The sequence below is a fragment of the Schistocerca serialis genome, chromosome 1, assembly GCF_023864345.2.
Source record: "Schistocerca serialis cubense isolate TAMUIC-IGC-003099 chromosome 1, iqSchSeri2.2, whole genome shotgun sequence".
NCBI lineage: Eukaryota > Metazoa > Arthropoda > Insecta > Orthoptera > Acrididae > Schistocerca > Schistocerca serialis.
Window position 1 is genome coordinate 812847739 of NC_064638.1, and position 20566 is coordinate 812868304.

The 20566-nt window shown below is 41.0% G+C and overlaps 1 protein-coding gene across 1 annotated transcript in view; it reads left to right on the plus strand.

The window, feature by feature from the left end:
* Nucleotides 1-20566, plus strand: part of LOC126484228 (kinesin-like protein KIF11-A) — a 222204-nt gene that overhangs the window by 178929 nt on the left and 22709 nt on the right. The window contains exons 12-13 of the mRNA XM_050107647.1: nucleotides 8282-8449; nucleotides 19160-19417. Coding sequence (XP_049963604.1) covers nucleotides 8282-8449; nucleotides 19160-19417 — 426 coding nt within the window. The remainder of the gene's footprint in view (nucleotides 1-8281; nucleotides 8450-19159; nucleotides 19418-20566) is intronic.

A 20566-nucleotide genomic window follows, 5' to 3' on the forward strand; every position in this document is an offset into this window, starting at 1 on the left:
CAAATTTGGGGACGGGACAATCATATATGGTGTAGGTAGGCTGCTAGTCCAGTATGATGCACACATTTAGAGTTTTTGCAATGGTAAATGGTGCTGTTGAGGTATGATGATAGTGTGGTTTTAAAATCTGTTGTTAAACAAATAATGCCAGCACTCAAATTGGCAGAGCAGTTTATTTACAGTGAATGTTTAAAGTAATGGTGTCGTAGAAAGATGGCAATTTCACTAGATGGTTTCATTTGGATGATTCTTTGGATGCACGTAGAGGTGCAATTGACAACAGTGTGTCAAATAATTTTTTTCAACACTTGGTAGTCTGCAACCTCAAAAGAAAGAAAGTTAACAATTGCATGGAATGCATTTGTACTTGAGAATACGAACAGCCATCAGCTGTACAAGGGAATGACAACAATCAAAATTTGTACCAGATCACGACTCGAACCAAGATTTCCTGCTGTAACAGCTGCAGTGCCTGTTCTTTCAGACTTGCATGCTTGTCCAAAGGGTCACTGCATTGTTCTTTTTAACAACACATGCACTGCAATATCTTATTGTGTTGCATGAGTGACAACATATGTAAGTTTGAGTATGCCCATGGCTCATGCATGGATAGCTGAAGTGGTTAAGGCAACCACATGTGTAAAGTGGGAGATCCGTATTTGAGTCCCAGTCCTGCACAGATTTTCATTGTCATCATTCTCTTATACAGCTTGTGGTTGTTCATATTCACAGCTGTGAATACATTAAGGGTGCATTATTCTTATTGACAACTGGTTGCAGAATTTGACTGTGATTCTGCGTCATATGTTGCCTATTTTGTGACAATCAGCCAAGATAGACTGTTCCTAAACACAGGGATGCTGTGTGCAACGTGACCGAAGAGTATCAGCATGGGGCTCACAGTAAAACACAAGCATAAGGGCATCCTGCATGGAAGGGTAACTAAGTCCCGCATAAAGATTACCCTTCCTTAAAAACTGAATAAGGCCTAAATTAATAAAATGTAGTCTGGCTTTTCTGAGCTGTGGTTGTACAGACACCCATACTTGTATAGTGCAATGTAACATTTACTTTAATATCTGTAATACTTCAGTATTGCCTGTTCCTTAAGCTACCTCCACCTAATAGCATTTCATATTTACGTAACAAGCAGGGACCTGAAAAATTTGCAGTTTCCAGTAGATGTAAACATACAAGCGAATTCTGTCTCAAGTGCAGAAACACAAAATTACGCATAAATGCTATTTTGTAGTGAATTGTATTTTATCAGAGCAAGTTTGAAATAGCTTTGTTTTCTGCAGGTAAATACTGAAAATGTACTCAGTTTGTAGCTATTAGTATGGTAAATCTAGTGAAGCCCAGTTTCTATAGATAATGTATGTAAGAACTTGTTTGCAAAGCAACAAATGTATGAATGCAATGACATATCTGCTCTTGATTCTTTGTTGTAAGGCTAGTTCTATTATTCAGAATGGTCTGTGTAAGCTGTACATCACGTAATGCAATGTAGGGCTCTGCTAGCTAAAGTTCAAAATTTGGCATAATGTGGACACTTAAACAGGTTTTAGGAGGTTACTGTTTAGAGCTGTGGTTGTGTAAAGTACTGCTTGAGTTCGGGCTTGAACTACCTTGTTCATGAAATTGCCCACATCAGCAAGCAGTTTTGTGGTAGCTATTACGGAATGCTTTGCATTGTGCATTGCTCTTGTTTTCTTTTCTTTTTAAATGAGTATAGAAGCTAATAACACCAGAAGGGATCTGAGATCCCAGTAACTGTGTATAAAGTTCTGTTCTTCCAGAAACGCAGAATGCGGTTGTACAGTGGCTGCACTGCAAGGGGATTGCTTCCCTGCACTGCTACTATTATCTATGGCAGTCAAAATTCTACTTGGTTTATGGTCGTGAGCAACTGCCAGTTTATAGTGTCAGCGCTCTCCACTATAAAGTGACCACAAAGCAGTACATGTTAATGTATTTTGATCATGCTGATGGCCTTAGTGTAACGTGTGAAAGTGGTTTGGGTGTGGCTTCGTCATTGGCACCTACATTTTTCGATATCAGCTTCTGGAACACAGCTCAGTATTTACAGCAGAACTCTTTGCCCTGTATCAGGCCATGCAGTACATCTGGAGACACAGGCTCTTCAATTGCATCATCTGCTCCAACTCTCTGTGCCCTTCAGAACTTCTATGTGCTGTACATTGTCCATCCCTTGGTGAAACAGTTCCAGGAAAGCTGTCACTTGCTCACTCTTGATAGATCCACTGTGTCATTGTGGGTTCCTGGTCACATCAATCTGACGGGAAATGCAGCTGCTGATGCTGCTGCCAAGGCTGCAGCCCTGGTACCTCGGCCCATTAGTTCTTCCATTCCCTCCGAGGATCTCTGTTGCCGTCCGTCAGCAGGTGACGTCACTTTGGCAACACCACTGGTCCTCTCTTCGTGGGAACAAGCTCTGGGAAATTAAACCTTTCCCAGTGGCTTGGACAACCTCCTGGTCCTATCTATCTGAGATCATTTTAGTTAGGTTGCATATTGGGCCGTATCTTCTTAGCCATTACTGTTTGTCTAGTGGTGCTCCCCACCACTTTCTGCTTATTGCCCTCAACCTTTGACGGTTCGTCATTTCCTGATGGAATGCCCTTTTTCAACCACTCATGTTCCAACATACGTTTCCCATATGAATTATTGGTCGTTTTAGCGAACAATGTGCAGGCAGTCAAGTGTGTTTTATTTTTTACCCTTTACAACAATATGGCAAAGGAGATTTAATCTTTAGTTCAGCACCTCTGTTTCTCTACGGCATATTTTATGGACTTTTCTCCAAGTACCTGTATCTACCTTGGTTCTATCTGTAACGTTGTCAAGTATGTGTTGCATGGCTATGAATGCCCACTGACATCAGTCAGTATTACGATATTATGAAAGGATAGTTGCTACACACCATGGGGCGGAGATGGAGAATTGCAGATAGACAGAACAAAGAGACGGTTAGAAAGTGAGCTTCTGGTCAATAAGGCATTCATTCAGAAATCTGACTGCCAAGTTTGGTTTTAGCAGCCAGAGAGTGTAGCCTTGTTTGTGTGTGTGTGTGTGTGTGTGTGTGTGTGTGTGTGTGTGTGTTTCGCTCACTTTCTTACAGCCTCTTTGGCCAAAAGCTCACTTTCTTACAGCCTCTTTGGCCAAAAGCTCACTTTCTTACAGCCTCTTTGGCCAAAAGCTCACTTTCTTATAGCCTCTTTGTTGTACCTATCTGTGACACAGCATTTCCACTGTATGGTGAGTAGCAACTATCCTTTTCGTAATATTGTTATATTCCATTCTGGATTTGTCATTGTTTGATTTTGCCAGAAGTAAATACCATGTGAATTTCTGAATTTTTGAAATGGGTAGGAAAATCATTCCTTTTCTCAACAGAAGGTATCATTTGTTGAAAAACTTAACTAGACCCAAAAGAAGAAAATTAGCCAAAATCGTTTAGAAGAAAAGCAAATGTTCCAGTCAGAAAGTTCCCAAATCATCAATTTTTTAGTCTGTTTCAAAATGCTAAGGCTTCATCCTCAGGCAGATAGTATGACAACCTTTCAAATTTAAACACACAATGATTTATAAACAAAAATATGCTAAATTTTCATGTTCTTAACAATAAGCAATACAGAGATCCAAATTTATGCTTCATGTATAAAGTTGTTACATTTCAGTTAAATGCCCTTGCAATACTGCAGTATTGCAAACCCAGTAAATAAAATTTTGAGTAGCCACAGTCTCAAAGCTCTCAAGGTAACTTATTGTCTGTAATATAAAAGTAGTTTACCAATCCAAAGAGTGGTTTTGGCAAACATCCACTATTGGCAAAAATGGTTTCGATGAGGAAATAAAGGTGACTTGGATTAGGCACAAAAATATTTTGTTTTAATTACTTCCACATAAGCAGTGTGCTATGCGTCATTGGTGCCCACTTCTACTATCTTATAATAATTGTACTTCTGTTAATTAAATTTATGAAAGGTGCAAATTTGAAATAAAATGAGATTTGCATTAACTTTATAATTATTATTGTTCCAAAATAATGAATGTTTTACCTATTTCAAAGCCATTAAGGTTACTCAAGACATGTAAGACTTTCTCCAGTCAGTGACATAAATTTTAAAAGGCATAGAAAATATTAAACCTATTTGGTGAGTGCAAGACTGACTTGCTAAACCCAATCACAAATCGAACAATACGTAAACAAAATGGCATCTGCCCTGCATCGATCATAACTGTGAGTGCCATTATGCCACTTGTAAAGCAAATAATAACATTACTGGGTGTTGCAGGATAGGAGCATGTAAAGCAGCTGTATATTATTGTTATTACTTCATCAGTACAAGCCGTTGCTGATTTCGTGCATATCTCCTTCCTATTCTCTCAGTGTGTGTTAATGCAGTCACTGTCACCACACAGTGTCATTCATGAGCAAAATATACCTTCCCTTCCAAACAGCCCAAATGGAATAGATCGAAGCCTTGTTTTCCTTAATAGCAACTAAGCCACGTGCGCCAACAACACCCTTAGTAGAAATTAGCCATAGCCGCGCATTCATCATAACAACTCAGCGAAACACTTGTGTACCCAAAACAGGTGTAAGTATTCGGGTGTTGGTGGAAGTGCCACAGGTATAACAGCAAGGATTGCTTGCGAGACAAAGTTGTGTAAAAACATAATAGTAGATAGATGGCCAATTATAGTGGACACTTTTCATCAGATTCCACTGTCCGCCTCCGTAGCATTACCGCCTACGACGCAGGGGGCCCGTGTTCGATTCCCGGCAGAGGACTGGGAGTTGTGTGTCCTTCATAATCATTTTCATCATCATTGACTCGCAAGTCGCTGATGTGGCACCACCTAAAGAGGACTTGCAATACAGCGGCCAAACTCCCCTGAATTGGGCCTCCCGGCCAACAGTGCCATTTGATTATTTCCATCAGATTCCACTGGAATTTGAGGGCAGACTTGGAATGTTTCCTGTAAGATAGTTAGCATTACACATTCAACACTGATCTTCAAAATTGCCCTAACTGGAAAAATGGTACTCATTCACCAATTCAAATATGAATAACTCGGCACATAAAACAAGAAACCCTACACGGCTTCTGTACCTTAGGTCGAAAAGTTATTTTACTCACTAAAATACAGGGATAAAAGGTAGAAGTTTCAGCATACTCACTCACATTATGCTTGCGTTATCTTACTATTTTTTGTCTCAAGTCCATTTTGAAATTATTTCTGTGGCGGCTGCACTCCATCCTTCAAATACTTCCTCTTTGTTTGTTCTGAACAAATCTAGTGTGGCTTTACTCTTGGTTGCATCGTAGGGAACAAAAGCTGAGTTACTCAGTTACTTCTGAAACCTCAACCATCTTATAATACAGAACATAGTAGGCAAACAGCTGTAAATACTTCATCACAACAGGACTCCAAGTCAAAACACTGCTCTCCACTCTCTGCTCTCTACATATTTCCACATTGCAGAGACAAAGGGCTCCCTGGCTTTTCCTGCTCTTTAGTCTCCACCTCGATTGTATTTTCATGTACAACACACCTCACTCAGTATGGTCTTAAATATGCAGGAAAAAACACAGTCTGTATCAGTGAATATCATTTACTGGTTAATTGGTTATTTTATCCCAGGACTATTGACTTGGCTACTCTCTTGCAGTTATTTTTCCTGGCAGCCCTTCTGATATCCCTTCTGATATTCCATAAAGCCAGCTGCCCATAATCACTGTCTCAACCCCCTACCCCTTGTGCAGAGCTTGAATTTGTGATGGGCATTTTGAATTACTTTGTAATTCATTAAGGACTTCCTCAAATTGTTGAATATAGGAATGCTATGATTTGTGGCATCTTTAACAATAAAAGTTTGCGCAATTTTCCTATTTCTTTCATCACACTATCGTAAGGATTGGATGCCTGATGATATAGTGTAATGGAAATAGTTCTAATCTTCTGATGTTGTGGAGCATGTTTTCAGACTTTTGATCTGAGTTATGAACTGTTGTCCAATTCCATCTTCTTCACCTGTCTAACTTCATGCAAGAAACTACTTAAGGAAGTGCAAATGGGCCCCTTATTAGTTATCCCAAGAGGACAAACAAGGCTATTGCTGCTAGCTCTTCTAATCTTTGTGGAATAATTATAAGTAATGGTGCATAATGAAGTATTACCGGTGGTTTCACCTTCTATTTGAAGCACTGGACTCGCTAGAGAATTTAAATTTTCATGTTTCTAATCAAGCAAAAGCTCCCCCACATCTTCAAAATTACACACATTCAATTGTTTGTGGCTACTACACACTATTCCACAGTTCAGGTGATCGTACGGCCCCAATGTGCAAGACTGAATGTGTCTCATTTCTGTGACCATCTTTGCCATTACGTCTGCTATCTCTTTAATTCCTAAAATGTCTAGCATTCCAATTGTTCCTGCCTCTCCTGTAATCACTATTCAAATTGTGATCTGGTCTTTTATATTGATGCCTCCATGTGCCACCGCCATTCCTGTGACATCACAAATTACATCGCTGACAGTCATAAATCACATTTCAAACAATGGAAAATACAGGATGGAAAGTAACAATATTGTGGAAATGAAAGTCGCTACTCATGGTACAGCGGATATGCTGAGTTGCAAATAGGCACAACAAAAAGACTGTCACAAATATAGCTCTTGGCCAGTAACACCTTCGTCAAACTTGGACATATCATGAGTGAGTTGCGTTTGCGTGAGTGTGTATTTGCAATCGGGGCGGATTCTTTATAATCATTGACTTGAGTTAATTTTTATGCTTAAATTAAATTCCACATCTAAAGATTATTTTTGCATATATTTGATAACCAATAACACTGTTATTCTGATAATACAACTTTATTTTTCATATCACTCCATTTAACATCATCAATCATGAACCATGAAAATTAGTAATCACTATTGGTAACTTAAATGAGGCAAAAACCATTTTACAGTAAAACTAATAGTAATATTATGCTTTAGCTTCCATTCCTCGTGGAAGATGTTAGTTTCTTTTCCACAGTTTTCTGACAGAAAGCCTAGATAGAAATGTATTTTTCTTTGTCATTGTCCTTGTTAATGCAAGAATATAAATGATCTAACAAACAATCGATGTGCGCCACTGCAAGCAAAATATCTCTACCATAAAAACTGTTTTAATTTTGATATACGAGCAATTTTTTTAAAAAAAAAAAAAAAAAAAAAAAAATGCTATAAACTGCAATGACCTTGTGGCTAGATATAGAACTTGTTTGCTCTAAACTTTTATAACTCTGGTGCATTATAAAGGTTTAGAGAAAGATATGAAACATAAATTATATATTATGTGTGTATAAAATAAAATTTACTTTTAAAATACATATTTTAATGTGTCACACCTTTTAATTGGTTTTGCTAATTAAAAAAATTATGTGGGGCTAGTAAATATCTTACATTAAATTCGCAGCTTCTTCTTTAGTTTCCTCTTTAGAACGTTAGTGTTCGCAGGCTCTAATTTTCAGATCAGGAAAAGAGTGGGAACTTTGTCGTTTGACTCATGCACATAATTCTCTTATGTTAGTTTCCATTAAGACCCTTCTTAAGTCTTAAATAATGATCTTACTTTCTCTCTCTGATCCTGGCAGGGACTGTGCTATAGGGACTAGGCTCATCATTAGCCACTAATTGAGCAACTGGAAAACCTTGTGTCAACCTTCTTTATTATTTGTTTAAACTTTTACTCAGTACAAAGCTTTAACTCTTTAAAATTCTTTTCTAAACCTTCCAAGAATGTGGCATGACTTAAAATGTGTTCCTGAATTTGAGCAACTGCTTCCTCTGGTCAGGTACCTTCTCAAATTTGACAATTCTGTTTTGTTATGTAAGTTTGACAAGAAATCCATGCTATTGTACTTTTGTTGCTATCTACTATATCCTCAGTAGGAGAGAAGACTATGCTTCATTGGACATATCTTCAGGAATATTTAATCTGCCTGTGATATGGAGAGATCACTTTCCTGGTCAACATTTTATGACTGCAGAGAATTTGGAGTAGTTCACTGATCATGACCCTTATTGTTATGTTGTTAATGATAAAATCGTGAACGTTGGCAACAAGGAAACAATAAATTATCCAGTGGCTGAAAAGATTGCATGTCAATCTTGAAATATTTCAACGAGACTCGGAGAATAACTTAGCTCAGGTGAGTTACAGTAATGCTACCTTTTTATTTTTTTAAATTAATTTCAGGCCCAGAGAAGCTCTGAGACAGTTGCAACATTCACTAGAATGCAGTTGGAAGCTCTGTCGCAATTACGACATAGTTTTAGCATTCCTATTCAGATAGTTCAAGAGACAACAGAGCAAATGCAGAAGGATCATAAAAAGAGGCAAGAAGCTAAACAGAAATATAATGAGGTAATGCTACAGTCAAATTTTCCCTTTATTTATATTCTAAGTTTTTGAGACCCTAAAAATGAATAGAGATTATACACTCCTGGAAATTGAAATAACAACACCGAGAATTCATTGTCCCAGGAAGGGGAAACTTTATTGACACATTCCTGGGGTCAGATACATCACATGATCACACTGACAGAACCACAGGCACATAGACACAGGCAACAGAGCATGCACAATGTCGGCACTAGTACAGTGTATATCCACCTTTCGCAGCAATGCAGGCTGCTATTCTCCCATGGAGACGATCGTAGAGATGCTGGATGTAGTCCTGTGGAACGGCTTGCCATGCCATTTCCACCTGGTGCCTCAGTTGGACCAGCGTTCGTGCTGGACGTGCAGACCGCGTGAGACGACGCTTCATCCAGTCCCAAACATGCTCAATGGGGGACAGATCCGGAGATCTTGCTGGCCAGGGTAGTTGACTTACACCTTCTAGAGCACGTTGGGTGGAACGGGATACATGCGGACGTGCATTGTCCTGTTGGAACAGCAAGTTCCCTTGCCGGTCTAGGAATGGTAGAACGATGGGTTCGATGACGGTTTGGATGTACCATGCACTATTCAGTGTCCCCTCGACGATCACCAGTGGTGTACGGCCAGTGTAGGAGATCGCTCCCCACACCATGATGCCGGGTGTTGGCCCTGTGTGCCTCGGTCGTATGCAGTCCTGATTGTGGCGCTCACCTGCACGGCGCCAAACACGCATACGACCATCATTGGCACCAAGGCAGAAGCGACTCTCATCGCTGAAGACGACACGTCTCCATTCGTCCCTCCATTCACGCCTGTCGCGACACCACTGGAGGCGGGCTGCACGATGTTGGGGCGTGAGCGGAAGACGGCCTAACGGTGTGCGGGACCGTAGCCCAGCTTCATGGAGACGGTTGCGAATGGTCCTCGCCGATACCCCAGGAGCAACAGTGTCCCTAATTTGCTGGGAAGTGGCGGTGCGGTCCCCTACGGCACTGCGTAGGATCCTACGGTCTTGGCGTGCATCCGTGCGCCGCTGCGGTCCGGTCCCAGGTCGACGGGCACGTGCACCTTCCGCCGACCACTGGCGACAACATCGATGTACTGTGGAGACCTCACGCCCCACGTGTTGAGCAATTCGGCGGTACGTCCACCCGGCCTCCCGCATGCCCACTATACGCCCTCGCTCAAAGTCCGTCAACTGCACATACGGTTCATGTCCACGCTGTCGCGGCATGCTACCAGTGTTAAAGACTGCGATGGAGCTCCGTATGCCACGGCAAACTGGCTGACACTGACGGCGGCGGTGCACAAATGCTGCGCAGCTAGCGCCATTCGACGGCCAACACCGCGGTTCCTGGTGTGTCCGCTGTGCCGTGCGTGTGATCATTGCTTGTACAGCCCTCTCGCAGTGTCCGGAGCAAGTATGGTGGGTCTGACACACCGGTGTCAATGTGTTCTTTTTTCCATTTCCAGGAGTGTATTTGCTACAGCAGTAATGTGCCAAACTGTGTAGTGCATAGAAGAAAGCAAGATTGTTTCTTAATTATGTATTTAATTTTACACATTAAATCTGGAGCTTACTTTCCATTAAGTTTTGATAACAGCTGCGAAAGAAGATTGAATAAGGGAGGTGCATGTTTTCAGTGATGTTAATCTTTATGAAATTGGAATTATATGCCCATAGACAGTGGAAAACACAGCGCTGTGATTAAATAAAATGTTTCAAAAATATATAACAAGTACCTTCAGCAAAAGTTGGTTGCTTTCCAGCACAGTTTTGTCAATTTGTTAAAATGTCACTTTCAAACTCCAAAGTACATTTACTATTTTGAGGATGGATGTGCTGCCCAATACACAGATAGAACGAATTTCACGAATCTGCCCTATGACCAGAAAGGTTTTGAATCTCTCTCCCCTCCCTCCCCCTTCCCCACCCACCCACTGTTGTTTTTTTCTTTTTTTGCCCCAGTGATTGGTATGCTGTATCTGTATTACAAACATACAAAGAAACAGGTGAAGTTCAGGCCAACTTCTCACATCTGAATCGACGTAGACCATCTTCATCATGTGTGTTTCTTGTTATAGCAGACACTTGGGTTATCAAATGATTTTCAAAAAATTTTGTGAAACGAGATGAACCACTTTTTGTCACCTTTTCATTAAACCTAAACAGTAAATGGTTCATAATACCACTTCAATAATATAAACCACATTTTTGTGAAATGGTAATTATGAATTCTATTTTTTTATAATTTGTTCCATATTTATGGGCTACCTCAAGCATTTTGATAGGTACTGATGGTGACAAATTTTTGAGCATAATGCCTTTGGTGTGCCCACTTGATATTTATGGTGTTCACAATAGCATATTAAAGGCTCAATAAAACTGAACTGAACTCTACCTGAACAGGCCTGAAGGCCCAACAGTGCCAACCGGACACCATGTCATCCTCAATTCACAGGGATCACTGGATGGAGGCGCAGATGGTCAGCACATCGCTCATCTCGCCATATTTCAGTTCACGAGACGGGAGCCGCTACTTCTCAGTCAAGTAACTTGTCTGTTTGCCTCATAAGGGCTGAGTGCACCCTGCTTTCCAGGAGCACTCGGCAGACAGGATGCTCACCCATCCCAAGTGCTAGCCCTGTGTAGTAGCACTCAGTGTTGGTGATCTGATGGTGTGTGCTCTCTCTCTCTCTCTCTCTCTCTCTCTCTCTCTCTCTCTCTCTCTCTCTTTCTCTTTCTCCCCTTTATTAACAGTTCTCATATACCTCTACAAATTGGTAGTCTTCCACCTCTAATGTGAATCATTGAATGCATCAAATTGAAAAGAAATCTGAGATGATCATGTTGAAAAATCCCCAGTGCATGGAATTACCTATAATGCTCTTATGCTTAAGCCTTAACATCGATCTCTCAGACCCCTCATTTATTTTAAATGTCTAGTGTGGCAGCAGTGCAAAAGAGCACAGCTCCACTTGCTCAGTACCTTCGCCGCAGTGCTTGCCGCGTGTAAAGCAGCAGTCAACAATCAGTTTTACTTCATCAGTGAAGACATACAGAGTATTGCTTAAAGGAGTGCGCGAAGTTGTGTGCCTGAGATACCACGTTTCATATTATGTGCAAGAATTTGGTAGGTTCAGTGAACTGCATGTTTCTAATTACGGCATATTCTGCTTTCAGTGGCTGGTGGTGTTTTTGTGTGTGTGTGTGTGTGTGTGTGTGTGTGTGTGTGTGTGTGTGTGTGTGTGTGTGTGTGTATTCTTGAATTTGTCATATTTCAGGTATAACATGGATAAACTTTCTAAGAAGACTAACATATCTGCAGCTAATCCAGATTTGGAAGCTTGGGTGCAAGCACAGTTACGGGGTTTAGATGAAGAGGAAAGTGGGATCGATGATGACACGTTTGACGATTCTGATGATACAGATTTCGTGGTAGGTGATAGTCACCATGAAACAGAGAGTGATAATAGTGAAGAAAATGTTTTATTGGAAGAAGAGCCTGGAGCAGTGTATACTACAGATAATACCTCACAGCAAACACAATACTTTTATGGTAAAAATAATTTCCAGTGGGCTGTTAGAATGAGAACACCACCAGAGCACAATATTCTGAAAGGAGGAATGCCTGGCCTAACAGTCAAAAGTCGAAGTTTGGGGCAAAGTCCTACTAAATCTCAAATATGGGAGAATTTATTTGATGATGACATGACAGATGAAATTGTTTTACACACAAATGTGAAACTGAATACAATAAGGGTAAAGTTGCAGGAAACAACTAATCCTTCCAATTACACAGACACTGACAAGTCTCTTCGCGAAAAGGATCTGACCTGTTGTCCTATATTTGTGGTGACAATGTCGGCAAAGCACTTTGAAATACTTCTACGTAGTCTGAGACTTGACGATGCGACTACCAGAAACAAAAGAAAGAAGTCAGGTCGTGCTGTTGCAATATCAAAAATTTTTTAGAAATTCATTTTCAATTCTCAGCAATTATACTGCGTAAAAGGCAGTGTTACAGTGGATGAAATGTTTGTACCGTTCAGGAGAAAATGTCCTTTCCGTGTTTATATGCCTAGCAAACCAGTCAAATACAGCATAAAAATTATGTGCCTGGCAGACTCTGGAAGCGCTTACCTCTTCAATGTCTACATGTATTCAGGGAAAGATAGTGATGGATGTGGCCTGACAGAAGAGGAGAAAAGGCTTGCCAAACGCTGTTTTACGTCTGTGCAATAGAAGGAAGTAACAGAAATATTATTGCTGACAACTGCTTTACATCTCTAGAACTCATTTGTGAGCTAAGAAAGAGAGGACTAACATATGTAGGAACGGTCAGAAATTCTCAGAGCTTTTGGCTGATAAAAGTAGGCCAGTTGGGTCAGCATTATATGGATGCTCTGAAAAACAAAGCAGTAATTCTTGTGTTTTCAGTGCATCATTCCATTGAAAATGATACCATAAAACAAGCCAGAAATTATTTGTTGCGTTGTAGTAACGAAATCTGGAGTAGATTTGCTAGGCATGAATGTGCCAATTATTCGTCAGACGTACAAGGTGCTGCCCAGTGGCAGTCTTGTACACACTTATAAACATCAGTTGCATGAACAGTTTTGTTCTGTATTTGTGCTACAGAGGAAACCCCATGCTAACTCGTCCTAGGAATGTCAAGGAAATGATCCACAAAGTTCTAGGAGACACTCAGCGATCAAGTGAAGGCATTCCAAGTGATAGAATGGACAAAAGGAAAACTTGTATGAAGTGAAGTGCCCTGCGTCCAAGAAGAGGAAAACGGCGTGTAAGTGCATCAAATGTGGTCACCCAGTTTGCCTGGAATGCAGCAGAAAGACGTGTGTTGACTGTGCAAAAGAGATGCGATTTAATATTTCAGTTCAGTTGATGATCTTTTTTTTTCCTGCAATATTTTATTTATATTTGGGAATATATTGTCTGGTATAACAGTGGTGAAAATCATATGAAATCTGACACTGAATGACTGCAAGTACTTGTGATATTTCATGTTTATTTTATATAATTTAAACAACAAAGTGTTTACATGGGCTGAAAAGTATTAAATTTACTTGTAACATGAATTAACTGACTATTTACTGGATTTCTGTCATCTTATGTGAAGTTCAGTTACGCATATTTCAGAGATGTTAAGGGTTAAGTAAGAACACTGTGTGCCAGTACATATTGTCAAGGTTACAAAGTTAATTGCCTCTGATTACCACTTTATATATAAAACATTGAAATTCATGTGCCTTAATTATGCATTACACTTTAGTTGCACAAATATCGTAGCATAAACTCTTGGTACCTGCTGTGGAACTGTGTTGCCTTTGGAGGAAATATCTCTGTGTCTGTGCCTCATCCATCCACCTCTTACACTTATTATCTGTAAAGCAGTTTCACTAACTGATGTTACTTCAGCTGCCAAACTTCGCACTAAAAACAGGATATTGTGTCCCTTGTCTTAGTTGTAGTTAAAATTGTACATCTGAATTACGTAGTCCATCTGGAAAATAACTAAACAAACTTGCATTTGGTCCATTTCTCTCTCTCTCTCTCTCTCTCTCTCTCTCTCTCTCTCTCTCTCTCTCCCCCTGCTGCTACATTCATCAAATACCTAAGTTGCCTTCTAAAAATGCAGATATAAAACAGCCTTTCCGATAGTGTCCCGATTTACCGTTATGGTTACAGTACAGTGATCTGAATCGGTGCACTTCATGTGTATGTTAAATATTTAGACATAAAAGGAATAAAATATTTAGATTAACCAGTTTTACTGCAATAGCTACCATATTTTGTATAACTTATTGATGTGTAGCTTGATGACATCATTTGTGCAATGGAACCTGAACTTGTGTGCATATATTTGGCTTTTAGAGTCATTTAACTGCAAGAGTGAGTTTATTTAGTTTCTGTTACTATTCATGCTTATTCACTTCCATTTCATTCTAAACAGTGATCTATGCAATGAATGGTACAAGCCACACACATGAGGGAGAAATATGTGCTATACATCCATGTGGCAAAAGAGTGCTTTGGAACAGAAAAGATAATTTGTGAGCTATTAGTCAGGTCTTAAGAGGACCACAACAGCTTTGGGAAATAAGCAAAAGCACATTGGTGTTGATAGCAAAATAATGGTGAAATTATAATGAAACTGTCACAACAAATTGGCATTCCCCAGGTTGAAACTGTCGGAGTAAGAAGTAAATGACAGCTTTGGATGATTATAAGAAAGATAACATTTGTTGTCTTTCTAGGAGAAGGGAAAAGACGACACTAAAAAGCTTCTTTTGTTACTTCAGGAAGGTTGTGTATCTTCTCAAAGGCAGTAAATTTTCATTACGCGCAATGCTGAGAAACGTAAACCTTAGTTGTTCATTTATTAATGGTTCAGAACTGTGGGATGGAGAGATAGCTGATATTTTTGTGGAATGTGGTGGGTGAGACCTTAGATAATATTGTGTAGCTTGATCAGACTTGGTTTAAGCTTGATCATTCATTACACATACGAAAATTGATTTCATACATTGGTGGAAGTTGGAAGGTTGGTACACCCAAGGGGAGAATGACAATCCCTGATGGAAAAAGAAGACAGATAATTATCTATCATGCAGTTACTTCAGACAGTTATATACTAAACTTCCAGTCACTATTGTTTGAAAAAAGAATGAGTAATTATCGTTAATCCTTCATTGTTACGAACATGCTCTCTGCCATCCATGCTGACTGTACCTTTGTTGTGGCTATACTACTCGTCAAATGCTGCTACTTGTGCTGAGATGGCTTTCAGGCCTCTATGAAGTAATTATCATCAGATTTTAAGAAAATTATTCAATGAAACAAATTGATTTTGCACGTGTTACAGTCTGATATTTTTGCTTGATAAAGGACCAATTTCCTTTTGTTATGCGTCATTTACTGCACTCCATCAAAATAAGGAAAACATTGCACACAATTTTAAAGAATTTGCAGAGGTAAAAACATGTTAGATAAACTTTATGGTCGATTTTAGATCGTATATTGAGCATATGAAATGCAGATAAACTATAGAAATTTTATTTCAGATTGAGATCAGAACAATATCAGCTTCCATTCTGAAGTAATTGGTTTTTATATCCAGTGGACACTTGCACAAGACACACCCATTTCTGTCCTCGCACATTAGGAATTTAGTGGTCATAACTAAAGTCGTGTTTCATAAATGTAGGAGAAGACAGATCGCTACTTACTGTAAAAAAGATATACTAAGTTGCAGACACTTACATAAAGCTTTCGGCCACAGCCTTCACCAGTAAAAGACACACACACACTCCAGCATCTTGGGCCACAATGCATCTATCACATGGGATGCAAGCAGCAATCTGGAGGGGGCAGGAAAGGGGAAGGGATAGTACTGTACAGGTGGCGAGAGAGACAAACACTGTCTAGTGGAGTATGCAGGAACTAGAATGCCAACAGTCGCAGAATCAGAAGATTGTGTAGCAGGAAGGTTGGAGAAAATGGAGGAGAGGAGCAGGGAAAGACTGGCAGATGTGTTGGCAGAGGACTGAAAATAAACAGAGTGAGATATGAAAGTGGGAGGAGATTATAGGACAGGGGTGGAAACTGTTGGGTGGACGGTGTGTGGACAGTATGTTACTGTAGGTTGAGGCTGGGATTGTTACATCTTGTAAGGATAACTCCCATCTGTGCAGTTCAGAAAAGGGGAGGATCTAGATGGCTCGGGCATTGAAGGAGCCATTGAAATAAAGTGTGTTATTTGTTTGCTGCATGTTGGGCCACAGAGTGGTCTACTTTAGTTTTGGCCACAGTTTGTTGGTGGCCGTTCATTCTGGTGGTCATCTGGTTGGTACTCATACCAATATACAGTGAAGTGCTAAAGAAACTGGTATAGGCATGCGTATTCAAATACAGAGCTATGTAAACATACAGAATATGGCGCTGCGGTCAGCAACGCCTATATAAGGCAAGTGTCTTGTGCAGCAATTAGATTGGTTACTGCTGCTGCAATGGCAGGTTATCAAGATTTAAGTGAGTTTAAACAATGTTATAGCCAGCACACAAGCAATGGGCCACAGCATCTTTGAAGTGCCTTGCAATGTTCTGTTCAGAAGAGATCTCCACCCCCTCGTACTCTTGCTGATTTATGGACAGTTCTGCTGGATTCATGGTGTCAGTTCCCTCCAGTGATATTTCAGACATTAGTCGAATCCATGCTGTGTCCATGCCATGTCCTGTTGCAGCACTTCTGCATGCTCGCAGGGTCCCTGCATGATATTAAGGACTTGTACCAGTTTCTGTGTCTTTTCATTGTAAAAAGCTGTGCAGTGATTGCAGCAGAGCTGATAAATGACATGGCTGCTTTCACAGGTGGCCCAGCCCCTGATTGGGTAGGATAAACCTGTGACAGGACTGGAATAAAATGTGCTGGGTGGGTGGATTGGGCAGATTTTGCACCTGGGTCTTCCACAGGGATATGATCCTTATGTGTGGAGGTTGGGTGGTTAATGAAACACCCTTTTAGGAGGGGTGGGAAGTATCTCAGCAAGGATGTCCCTCATTTCAGGGCATGATAGTAGGTAATCAAAGCCTTGGCGATGGATGTAGTTCAGTTTTTCCAGTCCGGGGTGGTGAAGGGGACACTTCTTTGTGGCTGGTTCTTGAGGGCTGTGGAAAGATTGGGGGTGTGAAGAGAAATGGCACAGGAGATCTGTTTGTGAACTAGGTCTGGGGAATAGTACCTGCCTGTGACGGCCGTAGTAAATCCCTCAGCTTACTGAGCAAGGGCCAGGCTGTATAAGAGGGATTTTTTTGCTGTGAGAGGGATGACAGCTGCCAAAATGCAGGTACTGTTGGTGGATGGTGGGTTTAATGTGGACAGAGGTGCAGATGCAGCCATCAAAGAGAACGGGGAGGTCAATACCTAGGAAGGTGGCACGCTGCGTTGGGGAGGACCACACAAAGCAGATGGGTGGGAAAGTGTTAGAGGTTGTGAAGGAACGAATATACAGTGTCTTGGCCCTCAGTCCAGATCATGAAGATATCATCAATGAGCCAGAATCAGACGAGGGGTTTGGTGTTTGGGAGGCTAGAAAGGTCTCCTCTAGACATTGTATAAAAATGTTAGCATATGATGGTACTGCGTGGGTGCCCATGGCTGTGCCTCGGATTTATGTACCTTCTCTTCAAATGGTGGGTTGGGATAAAGTTGATAAGGTGTATGAGGAATGAGGTAGTCAGTTTGGAATCTGAAGATGCTGGAAAAAGTAGTGTTCAATAATGGTAATACAGTGGGCATGAAAGATTGTGCATAGGGAGGTGGTGTCAACAGTGAGAAGTAAGGATTCAGGAGGTAAAGGGGTGGTAATGGTGGAGGGTCTGTGTCTTTGACATGGAAGGCTAGATTATGGGCAATCAGTTGAAGGTGTTGGTCAATGAGGGCCGAAATTCTTTCAGTGGGGGCACAATAATCATCTATAATAGGACGTCCAGGATTGTTGGGGTTGTGAATTTTGGGGAGTGTGTAGAAGGTATGCGGATGTCATAAGGTGTGTGGATGTCATAAGGTGAGGACGGAAATGGGTTCAGAGGAGATTTTCTGGGAATTGGTTACGGTCTTAAGCAGGGATTGGAGATTGGGTTGGATTTCTGGGATGGGATCACGCCGGCAGAGTTTATAGATGGAGTAGTTAGATAACTGGTGGAGACCTTCTGCAAGTTAATCACTGTGATTCATGACAACAGTGGTGGAAACTTTGTCTGCAGGTTGAATGGTCAGGTCAGGATTTGTTTTGAGTTTGTGTATGGCTGTTCTTTCTTCCACTGAAAGATGGTGAAGACTAAGTTGGAGGTAAGGAATTCCTGGAAGATGACTGGTGAGGGTTAAGTGGGAGGAGGGGGGGGGGAGGGGGAGTGTGAGGATCACAGTTCTATGGTGGTATGAACTGGAAGATGCAGTGTTCAGTGTTGGAATTAAGGTGGCACAACAGGCAGCTGAACATAACACGCTTTATTTGAATGGCTGCTTCACTGCTCGAGCCATCTGAATCCTCCCCTCCACTACCAGTTTTTCTGAACTGCATAGATGGGGAGTTATCCTTACAACAAATTCTCTGCTCCTGTAAGGATCCCACCCTCAACCTATGGTAACATACTTTTCGCACAACCTCCATCCAACAGGTTCCACCCCTGTCCTATCATCTCACCCTGTTTATTTCCAGTCCTCTGCCAACGCAACTTCAGTCTTTCCCTGTTCCTCTCCTTATTTCGTCCATTTTTCCCCCACCTTGCTGCCCCACAACCCCCTGGCACTATGCGTGTTGGCATTCTAGTCTCTGCACACTCCATCAGACAGCGTTTCTCTCTCCCCACCCATGCACTACTATCCCTTTCCCTTTCCAGCCGCCTCCAGATTGCGGCTTGCATCTCATGTTGCGTTCTGGCCCTAGATGGAGTTGGCAGACGTGTGCGTGAGGCGCGCTTGCTTTTATTGGTTCCAGTTTCGCCAAAAATGGGTGTTATCTTTCCAGGCCCTTAATCATTACACTATTTCAGAAGACTTCATTCGACATTGTTTCAAAATTGTTTGAGGGTTATCTAATAGATAAGAGCTTAGAAGGTAGCAATTATCATCACACCTGCTCATTAAAGCATTACTCTTTTTACTACAGGAACTTTTCTCCAGTTTACGAAAATTGATAGAAAATGCTAGAAATATTGAAAGAAGGCACCAAGAATTTCTTACAGAAGAAAATGATGAGTCGGAAACAGATGAAGATTTTAAGCTAATCCAGCAAAATACAGAGAAAGCTAATCTTGTGGTATCATCTGCTTTGGAAACAGAAGAAAGACGGTGCCGCGATCTTCATACTAGCATAGAGGTGCATAGCGAAGAAACTTCGGAAATGGTAAAAGGATTTCTTGAAAGGGTGAGTATGGAAAATGAAAATAAGCGTTCAATTTCTAGTGCAGTAACTGAACTGAATATTCTAAATAATTATTATAGAACAAAGAGCAAAAGAATTGCCCTCAGAAGTGGGAATTGGGGTCTCAGTAGATATTGTTCAGGCACATCTTTAATAGTTTTACTCCCAAAAATTGTAATCTCTTGACAGCAGTGCCATAAAGAATAAAGTGGTACCAGGATATAAACTGATTTACTGTAGAACAGTGCACTTAAACACTTGATGAGCCAAAACATTATGACCACCAGCTTAATAGCTTATTTGTCTGTCTTTGGAATGAAATACATCACGGATTCTGCATATCAGGGACCTGATAGTTTGTTCGTAAGTTTGTGGAGGTATGTGGCATTAGATGTTTATGCACAGGTCATGTAATTCGCATAAATAATGGGCTGTCAATTTGCAGATGTGGTGATGGCACCTGAAATTGACCCAAGCGGGTTCCATAGGATTTACGTCGGGCAAATTTGATTACCGAGACGTGAGTTCCCTATAATGCCGCTCAAACCACTGCAGCATGGTTCTGGCTCAGAGATATGAACAATTATACTGCTGAATGATGACATTGCTGTCAGGGAACACATTGAGCATGAAAGAAAGCAGGTGGTTTGTATCTGTCTGCGTGTCTTCTATTACTGCGTCCATGACGCGCTGCATTTTGAGCTGCCGTTCATCTCAGTGATGGTATAAGTAGAGACAACCATCAACCTAGTTTCAACAAAAATGTGATTCAACTAAAGAGCCAAGACGTTTCCATTGATCAATGATTGAATCTTGATGGCTCTGGGTCAACGTGTGAACACACAGGGGTGGTCTGCTGCAGAGTTGTTCAACAATGTACGATGAACTGTGTGCTCCAAAATATTTGCGTATGCACCAGCATTGTGCTCTTTCAGCAGAGTGGCCACAGATCACATTCTTACCTACTTTATACATCTCACAAGCTTCCGAACCCCACAGTTTGTGTGAAGAGTCATGGACGTCCAACCATTTAGTGCCTATTGATAGTTTCACTGCCCTTCTACCTCTTTCCATAGATGCCCAAGACAGTGGCTCTTCTTCTTTGTTTTAACTTACTCGCTTCCAGACTCTGCGTAATAATAATCTGCCTAT